Here is a 14,641-nt window from a genome sequence, read left to right on the forward strand (position 1 = left end):
GTTTTCATTAGCCTGCATCAATTAAGGAGAGGCAAAAAGACACATCCAGGAAGATATTTGTTAAGGTAGTTTTACCCTGAAATTATTATGATCTTCCTTCCTTTTCTTCTTTCCTTTTTGATGTTGAATTATCTCTGCTTGTATAGATCAGTGTAAGTTATTTTTGTTTTATTAATGTCCCTCATTCAAAGGTCACTCCATATTTATATGTTTCTGTGTGTCTGTGTGTGTTTGTGTGTGTGTGTGTTCACATTCAATGATCTGTGAAGCCCATGACATTATGGGTCCATGATGTATTTGTTTACATCATGTATCAAGAGATGGTATCCTGGTCTGGGAAACAATTTGGTTCAGCAAAAAGCACAGAAGGTTCTGGAATCTCACAGACAGGATCTGTGCTTGAGACTAAATCTGTTTCTTACAGCCCCTGAGCATGCACTAAGCTCAAGCTTCACTTTCCATACAACTGGGCTGTTAACAGCTACCTGAGAGAGTTCCAGAAGATGAAAGCTTCTAACAATGTGCTAAGTTGCCTCAGTCATGTCTGACTCTTTGAGACCCCATGGACTGTAGCCTGCCAGGCTCCTCTGTTGATGGGATTCTCCAGGCAAGAATACTGGGGCGTGTTTCCAGGCCCTCCTCCAGGGGATCTTCCTCACCCAGGGATCAAACCCGAGTCTCTATGTCTCCTGCATTGGCAGATGGGTTCTTTACCACTAGCGCCACCTGGAGAGCCTCTAAAAGAATGTTTATTTTCTGAGCTTCTGTGCCTCTTTGTCCCCCTTTTCACCACTTGGAGAAATAGATCTAAAAATGCTCAGCACACATATCAGAAATAAGAAAATGCAAGACTCTGACACTAGCAAGTGTCCACAGTTAAAATGGTGAGTTAGGGAAGCGTTGGCAGAGAGTTTGAAACTGCAGAACTGGGTAGGGTTAATTCTGGAAAAGGCCTTCCAGGATTAAGTTCTGAAGATACCCATAGCAAGTTGAGGAGAAGACGATGGCACCCCACTTCAGTACTCTTGCCTGGAAAATCCCATGGACGGAGGAGCCTGGTGGGCTACAGTCCATGGGGTCTCGAAGAGTCCGACACAACTGAGCGACTTCACTTTCACTTTTCACTTTCATGTATTGGAGAAGGAAATGGCAACCCACTCCAGTGTTCTTGCCTGGAGAATCCCAGGGATGGGGGAGCCTGGTGGGCTGCCGTCTATGGGGTTGCAGAATCCGACACGACTGAAGCAACTTAGCAACAGCAGCAGCATAGCAGGTTGAGTATGAAGTCTTTTTTTTTTAAATATAGTTGAAGTTGATTTACAATATTACATTAGTTTCAGATGTACAACATAGGATTCAGTATTGTTACAGATTGTACTCCACTTAAAATTATTACAAAGTAGTGGCTATATTTCTCTGTGCTGTGTTCTTGTCGCTTATTTATTTTATGAATAGTAGTCTGTATCTCTTAGTCCCATCCCCCTATCTTCCCCACCCCTCTCCCCTTTTCCCACTAGTAACCACTCATTTGTTCTCCGTATCTGTGCGTCTGATGCTGTCCTGTTACATACATTTGTTTGCTTTCTTTTTTAGATTCCACAGAATGGAGAAGTCTTCAGGGATGGATGGTATGTTGGACAGCAGCTAATATTATGTTCAGCAATGTGTGGGACATATACTACCAAGGATCTGAGAGCTGTTTTATATGGTACAGAGGCATTAAACAATGTGTAATCACACTGTTAAGAGTTATTCCCCATCCAACTCTTTCAGTTCTTCTGACTACATCAAGAAGAAAGTCTCAGTCTGTACTAGACTAACTTTAATATTTCTCTAACATTAACACATTTTAACAAAGAGATCAGGCTTCAGAATTAGGGTCATCAAGAAGTAAAACATCTAAATGATTATTTTATTTACATGGTCTTCATTTTTCCTATTTCCTCTGCTCAACTTTTACTCCATACTAAATTATCATACTGAACTCCATGGAATTAAAACAATTAAGTAATTTAAATGTCAATGAAAGTAAATTTAAAATATTAAAGTAATAAAACAGGTGTTACATAGCTAGGGCAAGCAATGGTAACAGTCCCCCAGTAAGGAGTGATATTTAGAAAACACTGATTGGGATCATCTCTCTCACAAGGAAACAGATGAGGAAACTGAGATTCAGAGAAAAGAAGTTACTCTTTTCCAAGTTCGCATAGCTACCTGTCCTTAGGACTGAAGCTCAGAAGCTCAGCCCTTCTACGCCCTTCCTCATCTAACTCTGCACCAGAGAACAAATTCTAGTGTTAAAATGAAGGTGGTGAAAAACTAAAGTGTTCATTGCACAGTCCCGTCCTATTATTTGTGACCCCCAAGGACTGTAGCCCACCACTTTCCTCTGTCTATGGAATTCTCCAGGCAAGAATACTGGAATAGGTAGCCATTGTCTTCTGCAGGGGATCTGCCTGACCCAGGAATCAAATCCAGGTCTCCTGCATTGCAGGCAGATGGTTTACCATCTGAGCCACCAGGTCAGATATAAAATAAAAACAGACTATGTGTTGCAAGTTTTTGGGAACGCAATAGTTCAAGAGGCTGCTAAGTGCAAATAAGGAAGCTTTAGAGAAGGTGGACTTGTGTAGAATCTGAATTTGAAGTTCATCAAGTCTAAGGCAATTCCTGAGGGCACCAAGAAAAATCTTCGAGTCAACTCAAAGGCAGTGATGACTGAAATTCCTCTTGGAACCCAGCAGAGATGGCTTGAATCTCAACTTCTCTACTTGGCAAGAGACCAGTGTATACCTCTCAGCTCATCTGTACAGATTTATAAGAGTGATAATAGCTAACATTTATTGAGCACATCATCTGCCAAGCCCAATGTAATGCATTATCTCACTTAACTCTCAAAAGAAGACAGACAGTAGTTATTATTATCTTCATATGATAGCTGAGGACATCTATAGCTATACCAGCGCTGGAGTAGAATTTAAACCCAAGAAGTTTCAGTCCAGAGTCTGACCTTAACCACACTCCTATTCTGTGAAAATTAAAGGCAAACAAGAGCTGTAAAGCACCTAGCCCAGCGCCTGGCACACAGTCGGCAAAACGCCTTCTCACTGTCCTCCTCTGCCCACGCAGTAGTGCTAGTCACTTCCTGCCACGCAGTCAGAACTTTCTCTGCAGGGGCCTAGCGTGGGACTACAACTCCCAGGATGCACCAGGAAAAGGACACTGACCAATCATGAAGCCCAATCTCACTTCCTCTGCCCAACTCTCGCTCTCCCCACTTAACAGGGAGAAATTGGTGCGTCCCCACAGGTAGGGGTTGTGGGCTGGCCTGGGTTACTGGGTTTTAAATAATCTTAATCCACCTTTGGTCTGTGTGGTGTAGGTGAAGACTGTTGACCTGTCCAGGCTGCCTCAAGTTGCATCTTCAGCCTGGACCCAGTGCAGTTCGCACTCAGCCTGTGGCTCCCAAGAGCCCGCTTTCCTCACAGGCACAGTCGTGTGTTGAGTCAAGAAGGGGTGGTTGGCTGGGAGGGTCCGGGCGCGTCCGGTGGTCACGTTGAGTCTGTTTCGCTTTGTTCCGATCTGGTTTGGGAGCCTGAGGGCTGTGGAATCTTCGAGGCTGCCACTGGCGCCATCTTCAGATCCTAGACTGTGGCCCCAGACCTGAGGCTCCAACGGGGCGTCAGACTAGAAGGAGGGCGTGGCTTTTAGAACGGGAAGAGGATAATGATCCCCCTTTTCGGGGACGGCCTGGCCTCCTGCCTTTGGTCCCGGGATAGTGCCTGACTTGCATTCATGCCTTCAGCGTATGTATGGAGGGCTCCAGGGCTACTGGGCCCCGATCCTGGTCTCCACGTCCCACCTCCTGGAGAAGCGCCGCCTGCCGGCCTCTCCAGTCTCAGAGTGATGGCCTGACGGAGCTTCCTGGGGAAGGGGTGACCAGCTCTGGCCTCGATCTAGTCCAAAGGGGTCCCCTTGCCACGCTGCCCTTTGACCCCACCTACCTATGGACACCTGAGGGTCCTGGATAACTGAAACCCAGAGTGGGGAGGGTCAACTTTCTTGGTAGTTTCTACTTACCTCAGGGCTTTTACTTCTATTTTTGCGTTCATTTCTTCAAGGTTCTTGAACTGCACCATCCCCACCCCACCTCCTTTGCTTTTTATCATCTTTACTTTCTCCTCAGACCTGTGTATCTGGCTTTGCTATACGCAAGTAAGATAGCTGCCATTTGATTTTGAGCACCTAGGGGCTTGTAGGTGGATGCAAAGTGTATTTTATTTATTGTCTGGAGAGCAAACAATTTATTTCTTTTACAGTGGCTCTGAAGTGAGTGAAATAGGATAAATTTCCTTGACTCAGGAAAAGGCAGGGTCAAAGAATTGATTCCAAGGTTAGTTTGTTCTCATTTTTTTTTTTTTTTGACAACCAACATAAGGCATAACTTCCCATACTCTTTATTTCTGAAGTTGTGTGCACTAATTGTGGTTTATTCAAGCTATTTTGAGATATTTGAATGACTAAGGTTAGTTTCTAGTGAATGACCTAGAAATATCTCCATATGTTTATATCTGATACAACTGACTAAACATATGTTTTGTACTATAAAGGAGTAATCTGTTGATTAATGTATCTTAGCTGAATTAAAATGTTCATTGCCCTAACTCCCTAAGCTAAAGTAGAAGTGTCCATGTTGCCATCTTCTTAGTCAAGGAATTATAATTGTGTCTTATTTTATGCTTTAATATGTACTTAAATAAATCATATATGGACCCTGTCATTCAAACATAAGTTAGAAAATGATGCTTACATAAATAAAATTAGAGAAGATATTATGAGATTGCTAAATTGTAAGGAAGTTTATGGGCTTCCCCAGTGTTTCAGCAGTAAAGAATCCTCCTGCAACGCAGGAGACCCAGGTTGGATCTCTGGAGGGCATGGCAACCCACTCCAGTATCCTTACCTGGAGAATCTGATGGACAGAGGAGCCTGGTAGGATACAGTACTGCTGCTGCTGCTAAGTTGTTTCAGTCGTGTCCAACGCTGTGCGACCCCATAGACAGCTGCCCACCAGGCTCCCCCATCCCTGGGATTCTCCAGGCAAGAACACTGGAGTGGGTTGCCATTCCTTCTCCAATGCATGAAAGTGAAAAGTGAAAGTGAAGTCGCTCAGTTGTGTCAGACTCTTCGCGACCCCATGGACTACAGCCTACCAGGCTCCTCTGTCCATGGGATTTTCCAGGCAAGAGTACTGGAGTGGGGTGCCATCGCCTTCTCCGAGGATACAGTACACAGAAGGGCAAAGATCGGAAAGGACTGAAGCAACTGAGCACCCAGGCACAAGGTAGTTTTACAAGTGCTGAGGATTTCTGGAATGGGGACATCTGCATTTCCATTGTAAGGGCTCCATTGTATGGATATGGTTTGATTAAAGAAGCAGCCTCATCCTAAGAATTCTGGTTAGAGGTGTTTTCAGTTGGAAAAATAGTAACAAGTTGATGACTTCCTGTGTAAGAATTCTAACCATTTAAAGAAACTATAATTTCACTAAAATTTTAGTAATAACAGATTTTCTTCTTCCAGAAGTGCTGAAAATTTGAGTGTTTTTCAAGTATACATACATACTTCTGATTTGTACATTGTTTCTCTTTTTGAACCAGATGATTAAGAATAATGTTACTGACCATAAACTAAATGTGGAAGCCATAATTAAAAACATTAACACAATTTCTTTGGAGCTAAAGAAAATGAATGGTAAGTAGGAATCACTGAATTAAAATGTTTGCAAGTCATTGTTATAGAGTAGTCAATTTGTGCTTCTGCTGGGTGTAACTGAATTTTGCCTATTCATTATGATTTCTCTATTTCTTAAGCAATGTTTACAATGTAGTATGAACTCTGAAGATGCATTATGTTTGAGCATTGACCTGAAAGATAGCAGACTTGAATTCTCATCCCTGACATTTTATAAAAAGCTTCAGTTCAGTCACTCAGTCATGTCCAACTCTTTGCGACTCCATGGACTGCAGCATGCCAGGCTTCCCTGTCCATCACCAACTCCTGGGGCTTGCTCAAACTCATGTCCATGGAGTTGGTGCTGCCATCCAACCATTTCATCCTCAGTGGTCCCATTCTCCTCCTTATAGAAACCTTATGATGTCTAACTAACCCCTCTAAATTTACTCCCCATCCTTTCCTTCAACAAACTATTACACAGTGATGTCACAGTCTGCAAAATTCAGTATCTTTATCCATTAATCATTATAGTCTCTAAAGTTCCTTCTAAGTCAAAACTTGTAAGTTTGCTTGATTGTGTGAATTGATGATTCTAGTAGGATTAGACCTTATAGATCATGATATTTAATCACTCACCTTACAGAAATAGTCTGTAATTTTATTCCAGGTATGTAGAATTTCTGTGATTGAATATTTCATCTATTCTTGACCAAACATTTCCTGTGTTGGGAAAAACTCTCTCTGTGTTGGAAAACTCTGTTACCAGTCTATTCTATATTAGACAGTTTTTCATCATGGATTAGCTGAAATCTTTTCCCTATTCCTTTCACCCATTGGTCATTTTTCTAACCATGAAAATCACTGAATATGTAGTTATTGTTCTTGTGACAACTCTTGATATATGAAGACAGCCTCTGTGTCAGTTAAGAGACCATTCTACAAGTAACAAAATACCAATTTAACATTTATTATGCAATAAAGAAATAATAATAAGATTCAAGGTTGGGCAACCCTAAAGTTAATTCAGGGTTTTAAAGGTTTCATCAGGTATTAGGTTTTCATATTTTCTGCTCTGTTATGTTCACTCTGTTTATCACTTCTCGTGGTCATTACCTGCAGACATGATCATATACAGATGCTCTCTCTGCCTGTGTCTCTTAAATAACCCTTTCTCCAGATCCCTCCAGCACATTTTCCCTTTCCTTTCATTGGCCAGATTTGCACCACATGTATATCCTACAGCAGTTACTACAAGGAGACTAGGACTGCCACAACCAGTTTAGACCAGTCAGGACGTACTGCTGAAACTGGGGAGAGGATCACCTCAAGTGCAATCAAGTTGTGCCCCAGGAAGAAGAGGGAAGTGGCTGTTAGTTAGGCACCAAGTCGGGAGTGCCTGCTATGTTTTTCCATGTATTCTCCTAAGCATTTCCCACATTTATGGCAGAAAGCAAAGAAAACTAAAGACGCTCTTGATGAAAGTGAAAGAGGAGAGTGAAAAAGTTGGCTTAAAACTCAACATTCAGAAAACTAAGATCATGGCATCTGGTTCCATCACTTCATGGCAAATAGATGGGGAAACAGTGGAAACAGTGAGAGATTTTATTTTGGGGGGCTCCAAAACCACTGCAGATGGTGACTACAGCCATGAAATTAAAAGATGCTTGCTCTTTGGAAGAAAAGTTATTACCAACCTAGACAGCATATTAAAAAGCAGAGACATTAGTTTGCCAACAAAAGTCCATCTAGTCAAAGCTATGATTTTTCTGGTAGTCATGTATGGATGTGAGAGTTAGACTGTAAAGAAAGCTGAGCGCTGAAGAATTGACACTTTTGAACTGTGGTGTTGGAGAAGACTCTTGAGAGTTCCTTGGACAACAAGGAGATCCAACTAGTCCATCCTAAAGGAAGTCAGTCCTGAATATTCATTGGAAGAACTGATGCTGAAGCTCAAACTCCAATACTTTGGCCACCTGATGCAAAGAACTGACTCATTTGAAAAGATCTTGATGCTGGAAAAGATTGAAGGCGGAAGGAGAAGGAAATGACAGAGGATGAGATGGTTAGATGGCATCACCGACTCAATGGACATGTGTTTGAGTAGACTCCAGGAATTGGTGATGGACAGGGAAGCCTGGCATGCTGCGGTCCATGGGGCCGCAAAGAGTCAGACACTACTGAGCGACTGAACTGACTGAAGCATTTCCCAAGCGCTTCATGGACTGATCCGGGAACACCGCTGTCTCAGGTGATGTTAATAGATATTATAAATGGAATCAGTGAACTGATGATCAAATAATTTTGGGAAGGGCTTTATGCTAGATAATTCTGTCACAACTTCACAGTACATATTAACAGAGGCTGTGAGGAGTCTGATGTAAAGGAATAGGGTTACCTTTGCTTAATTCATCATCTCTCAAAAGCAATCTCAACAGCAAGGATTACCTTTCTGAAATATAAATCTGCTGAAAATGCTCATTGGCTCATCATTGTCTTCAGGACTAAGTCCAGACCTCCTAGAATGGACTATAAGACCTTGAGATCAGACCCTGCCTACCTCTCCTTTCTGCTACCTCATTCTTCATTCCCTACACATTCCAGATTCCAGCCACATTGAACTATCTGCATATCTACACGTTTGCTCTTTTTTTGTGGCTGTGCCTTAATTATTACATGCATCTTCTCCTGAAGTGCCCACTCCACCTCCACAGGCTGCCTCCCTACCTCCACCTCACCAGGTTTGGTTCAGTTCAGTTGCTCAGTCATGTCTGACTCTTTGCGACCCCATGAATTGCCTGGACAGGGAGGCCTGTCCATCACCAACTCCCAGAGTTCACTCAAACGCACGTCCATCGAGTCGGTGATGCCATCCAGCCATCTCATCCTCTGTCATCCCCTTCTCCTCCTGCCCCCAATCCCTCCCAGCATCAGAGTCTTTTCCAATGAGTCAACTCTTCACATGAGGTGGCCAGAGTATTAGAGTTTCAGCTTCAGCATCAGTCCTTCCAAAGAACACCCAAGACTGATCTCCTTTAGAATGGACTGGTTGGATCTCCTTGCAGTCCAAGGGACTCTCAAGAGTCTTCTCCAACACCACAGTTAAAGGATCAATTCTTCGGCACTCAGCTTTCTTCACAGTCCAACTCTCACATCCATACATGACCACTGGAAAAACCATAGCCTTGACTAGACGGACCTTTGTTGGCAAAGTAATGTCTCTGCTTTTGAATATGCTGTCTAGGTTGGTCATAACTTCCCTTCCAAGGAGTAAGCGTCTTTTAATTTCATGGCTGCAGTCACCATCTGCAATGATTTTGGAGCCCCAAAAAATAAAGTCTGATACTCTTTCCACTGTTTCCCCATCTATTTCCCATGAAGTGATGGGGCCAGATGCCATGATCTTCGTTTTCTGAATGTTGAGCTTTAAGCCAACTTTTTCACTCTCCTCTTTCATCAAGAGGCTTTTTAGTTCCTCTTCACTTTCTGCCATAAGGGTGGTGTCATCTGCATATCTGAGGTTATTGATATTTCTCCCGGCAGTCTTGATTCCAGCTTGTGCTTCTTCCAGCCCAGCGTTTCTCATGATGTACTCTGCATATAAGTTAAATAAGCAGGGTGACAATACACAGCCTTGACGTACTCCTTTTCCTATTTGGAACCAGTCTGTTGTTCCATGTCCAGTTCTAACTGTTGCTTCCTGACCTGCATATAGGTTTCTCAAGAGGCAGGTCAGGTGGTCTGGTATTCCCATCTCTTTCAGAATTTCCCACAGTTTATTGTGATCCACACAGTCAAAAGCTTTGGCATAGTCAACCAGGTTAACTGCTACTTATTAGTCACAGTTACTTACATTGGAAAACTTTTTTAAGCCAGTATGTCATTTCTTATACTTTTTCATATCACCTATCATACTATATTGTTATTGTATGTTTGCTCACTTACCCTATCTCTTAAGGTTATTCCTAGCACTTAACCCAGTGCCTTTATATAATAGGCTTTTGGCCAACATTTATTAAATGAATAATTGATTCTGGATGCTTGCACTCATTTAAAACAATTAGAGAAGCTTCAGATTCTTCTCAAACTAGATTGACTGTTCTAGTTTGGCAATTATTCTTTCATGAAGTAAAATAGAATAAATATGATCAATGTTTTCCTGAAAAGTTGTGGGATAGGGAGGCAGTGAAGATACAAAGGCCTAATAGAGCCGGACTAGGAAGGTAGACTTCTGGTAAATATGGAAGATTAAACAAACACTCTGTTACCCTCACTTTCTCCCAGAAGTATTAATGTCAATAGCCAACACTTATAGCATTTACCATAATTCAGATACTCTTCCAAGAGCTCTACGTAAATGGACTGAATTGCTATAACAACCTTATGAGGTTGGAAATATTACCATTGACATTTACAGATATAGAAATAGATATAAAGGGATTAACTAACTTTCCCAGAGTTACACAACAGTCTCACAAGTTGAAGGAAATAGTAGTACTAAAAACAAGGGTCTTAAGACAGTGTTTAATATTGACTTACAAAATCCATAGCTTTCTTTCCCCACTTGGCTACAAAACATTGGCGGCCAGATTTATACACTCCGGCAGATTTTCCTTTCAGGAATCTGATAAGCCTAAGAGAAAAGACCTAAAGATACTCAGAACTGAGTTTCCTCAACAAAACACCCAGCCAGATCAGCACACAATAATTGCCATGGGAAAGAAATTCTAATTGTCTTTTTGGTACAATAGTCTTAAATATAAGCAGACAACTATGGAAAAAAAGATGTTTGAGGAAAACATCTAATATGAAAAGCAGAGACGGAACCAATAAGTAGATTCAATCAGTGAGGAGAAAAAGATTACAAATGAAAATTAAAAACTCTAAGAAACTATCATTAATATCTACAGAGAAGTAAAAGAAAATGCTACATTTATGAAAAAGGAATAGGATACTATAAAAATATTTGGAGAACAAAATTAAAAGTGTGACAATAGAAATAAACTCTAGAGAAGGGTTGAAAGATTAAGTGAAGAAAATTCCCTTGAGTGTAGAGCAAAAAAACAGATGGACAAGGAAGTCTAACATTCTATAAGTAGAGTGTTGGAAAGAAAGAACACAGACAATGAATGAGGAGGAAGTCATTAAAGAAATAATCTGAGAAAATTTTCCAGAGCTGAAGGATATTTTTTTACAATGAAAGAGCCCAGCACAGTAGATAAAAATAGTCTTATACTAAAATGCAATACTACAGAATTTCAGAACACTGGAAGAACAAAATGATTCTTAAATCTTTTAAAGAGAAACAATGACTAAGAATTAGACTTGTATGAAATTTGCCCATAGAAAGGCTGGAAGCTAAGAGAAAGCGCAGCACTGCCTTTGGAAATCTGAAGAAAAGTGATGTCCGGCTTAGATTGCTATAGCCGGTCAATCTATTAAGCATTGGTGTAGAGACAGAAACTTTCAGACTTGTACAGTTCCCTACCTTAGAAAGTTACCTTGATTGTATTCCACCAAAGGAATAGACCAAAAAAAATAAAACAGAGAGAGAGAGACATGAGCTTCTGGAAGAAAGATACTCCACACGAGGGAGGGGTGAAGGGAGTCCACTGGATAGTGGTGAAGGGAATTCCCAAGGTGAGAACTGTACAGCTTTCTAGAGAGCTGTCAGTCCAAACTAGAGCTGATGAGAAGGCTCTAGGTGAGGAGAGACTCTCAACAGTAGAGCAGTAAAAGCTCTCGACTATACAGGGAGGAGGTTTACCCAACTGCGGAAATTTGGAATACATCCATGGTAATTAAGCAATGAAAAAAGGAAACAATTATTAACTGTGGTTGGGTGGAAGCTTGCAGGAAGGGAAATGTCCTACAAGACTCAACTGTAAAGAATATATAATCAAAAAAGTTAAACATTAAATACTGAGCTAAGAAAATTTATACTCAAATATATTGGGGGAATAGGGATAAATGGAAAGAGCTATATTTTAATCTTCTGTGGTCAGAAGCAAATACCTAAAATTGAGAAAAAATATAAATATCATTTAGAGATATGGAGGTTAAATACCACCCCTTCCAAAATAAACAAAAATGCAACACACACACACACAACCCACAAAAACAAAATGAGCTCCAAAAACATCAAAAGTGGTTGCCTCTGGGAGATAGGAACTGCTCTTTTTTGTCACATGCTTTATTTGATTCTTTATACTGTATGCATGTGTAGCAGATAAAACTAGTAATTTTTAAAAATACATAAATTTGCATAAATCAAATTGCAATGTAGTAAAACAGCTGACAATTTTAGCTAAAGAACCCTTCTAGTAAGCTTCTATATCATGTTTATTTTGCAGTGTATAAATTTGACTCTAAATCAGAATTTGGCACATCTAAATTGTGGTTTAAGCAATAATCACTTAAAAATTAATAATTAGGAAATAGCAACTTAAAGTAATAATAGTTGCCTGTGACATATGTGCTACAATATAGTGTCTCATATTATTAATTATTTTTTCTTTTACACAGAACTCTCCCAGTTACTGCTTTGTGACCTGACCCTACATTTTAGTCATCCTGTGAAGACAGACGACTTAAAGGAAACAGAAAGAAACAGTCCCCACTTTGAAGAGTCTAAAATGCCAGATTTATCCCTTGCTTCTGATAGTTTTTAATCTGATTTTTTATTTATATGTTGTAAATTTGTGACTTTTTATTGTTGAATTAACTCATTTCTAGGAGAATTGAGTTTACTAATATATTCAATTAAAAAAATTAAAATGTGTTGAATTGTAAATAATCATTTCATGCTCTTGTTTTAATGTTCCAAGAAATGGCTAATTTATTTCACCAGTGGCAAGAGTATTACATAGGAAGTTGGCCATGGAGCACTGCTCATCCTATCCTCTATGCTTGAATTTGGCTTAGATTGAAAGAGAGTTACTAAATTATAAATGTATGGGTTTATATTAATCAGGTGTCTCCTGGTAGCAAGTGTCAAAAACAACTCAAACAAATCATTTATTAGGTCATGTGACTTGAAAGTCCATGGCTGGGATAGATTTCAGGGCCTTCACTAATTCATCAGATCTCTCTGCCCTGGTTCTGTTTCTGTGCACTGGTCTATATCCTTTCCTGTTAAAAACTCATCACTTCATGTAACAGGTAGAAGAGAATAGAGGTGGGTGTACAGCATTATCTTTTGGAGACCCCAGAGAAAAGAGGGATCCTTTGTCTTAGCCTCTGTGTTTAACAATCCAGAGAAGGATCTTGACTGGGCCAGCTTCAATTAAGATGGGTTCTGAACAGCTGTGTTTGGTGAGGCTGGGATATAGGCCAGGTCAGTGGAAAAGGAGCAATGCGTGCCTGCTCAGTCACTCAGTTGTGTCCGACTCTTTTCGACCTCCATGGATTGTAGCTCACCAGGCTTCTCTGTCCATGGGATTTCCCAGGCAAGAATACTGAAGTGAGTTGTCATTCCCTCCTCCAGGGTATCTTACCAACCCAGGGATGGGACCTGCATCTCCTGCATTGGTAGATTCTTAACCACTGAGCCACCTGGGAAACCCTCTAGAGAAAGAAAGGCCCCACCAAAAGAATAGAGTTGCCATGGCCTGAAGCAGGGGAGGAAGAATACTTGTCATAAAAACGTCAGATACTCACAACTCATTTCAGTTATTGCAGTGGAATAGGTTTTCTACCCCTTTCCACCAACAGCAACTTAAAATAATAAGCATTTGTTTACCCTAGTGGCTCAGACAATACAGCATCTGCCCACAATGCGGGAGACCCGGGTTCGATCCCTGGGTAGGAAAGATCCCCTTGAGAAGGAAATGGCAACCCACTCCAATATTCTTGCCTAGAAAATCCCATGGATGGAGGAGCCTGGTGGGCTACAGTCCATGGGGTCACAAAGAGTCGGACACAACTGAGCGACTTCACTTTCACTTTACCTTGTAAACATTATTCACTACAAGATAGTTGCTTTGAAATCTACTGTGTTGTTGATTTTAGAAACTTTTGAACATTAAGTATAGAATACTGTGAAGCAAGGTGCAAGGTCAGCTCACTCCGTATCAGAACCTGTAGAGTTTTCTATGCTCAATGCCCAGCACCCAGCTCAGTGCACAGAATAAACATGAAATAAATGCTCACTGAATATCCTATTGAATAAACATGTTGTAAATGATGCAGGTTTTTCAGTTTTAGAATTCCTGAGTTCTGGGTCCTGATTTGAGAACTTCTAGTTTGTAAGGATGAAGTTTTGTGAAGCATCTTGTCTATCATCATTGATTAAAAGTCTCCACAGATTCGTTATCTTGGCAAATCATTACTTTTAACTAGATGACTTCCAGTATCTCTTCCAGTGGTCTTTCTAAAAGTTCATGAAAATGAAAGTACAAGATATTATTTGTGGCTTATAAAACTCATGGATAAAACCAAGAAGACAAAAAATTTTATTATTAATACAAGTTGTGAAATAATAACCAAGGCCTCAAAAGGGGAAATTTAAGTGAATGTGAAGTTTTCGTTTTGCGAAATTGCTTACTATTTTTTATTAAATGAGATATGTAAGTTGAAGGAAAGAATTGAATTGCTTTGAAGAATTTATAAAGGCTTTTGGGGAAGGGTGAAGATAATGGCTTTATGACAGATGGCAGGGGGGATAAAAATAGAATAAAGGTATCTAATTGGAAAGTCTGATTAAACTTTTCCATGTACACATAAATTGCTCTTTCATCTTCCCAGGAAGATGTTGGTAAAAATCACATCACTTGATACTTTTGGAGTTGGGTGGAGGTGGAAGAGATAGGATGAGGATGTCAGATGTGATGAAATTAAATCTGGTGTATTTGATGCCAAAGCCTCATTCTAAATTTAAAATGTTTTCTTTTGGTATTTGTAGCTTAAA

General features: G+C 40.5%; 2 protein-coding genes across 5 annotated transcripts in view; one reads left to right on the forward strand and one right to left on the reverse strand.

Moving 5' to 3' along the window:
* Positions 1-3,157: 3,157 nt before the first annotated feature.
* Positions 3,158-12,529, forward strand: C20H5orf58 (chromosome 20 C5orf58 homolog). Of its 3 annotated transcripts, none has more exons than XM_061393188.1 (4): positions 3,169-3,309; positions 4,320-4,393; positions 5,661-5,754; positions 12,259-12,529. In XM_061393188.1, exons 3-4 carry the CDS (start codon positions 5,661-5,663, stop codon positions 12,402-12,404), a joined length of 240 nt encoding a protein of 79 aa, XP_061249172.1. In that variant the 5' UTR covers positions 3,169-3,309; positions 4,320-4,393; the 3' UTR covers positions 12,405-12,529. The 3 variants fall into 3 exon arrangements, with proteins under 3 accessions (XP_061249174.1, XP_061249172.1, XP_061249173.1); XM_061393189.1 differs by having other exon boundaries at positions 3,169-3,295; XM_061393190.1 differs by lacking the exon at positions 4,320-4,393 and having other exon boundaries at positions 3,158-3,309.
* The window catches only part of LCP2 (lymphocyte cytosolic protein 2), a 50,486-nt gene continuing 47,506 nt past the window's right edge, over positions 11,662-14,641 (reverse strand). Inside the window, exons 21-22 of one of the 2 annotated variants that reach the window (XR_009731701.1) lie at positions 13,885-14,104; positions 11,662-11,748 (exon numbers count right to left, since the gene is read on the reverse strand). Coding sequence is in view for 1 of the 2 variants with exons in the window: in XM_061393180.1 (XP_061249164.1) it covers position 14,104 (1 nt within the window). In the remaining variant the exon portion in view is untranslated. Of the gene's footprint in view, positions 14,105-14,641 lie in introns of both variants that reach the window. The other variant, XM_061393180.1, reaches the window with a different exon arrangement.

The sequence above is a fragment of the Bos javanicus genome, chromosome 20 (genome assembly GCF_032452875.1).
Source record: "Bos javanicus breed banteng chromosome 20, ARS-OSU_banteng_1.0, whole genome shotgun sequence".
In the NCBI taxonomy this organism is placed as follows: Eukaryota; Metazoa; Chordata; class Mammalia; order Artiodactyla; family Bovidae; genus Bos; species Bos javanicus.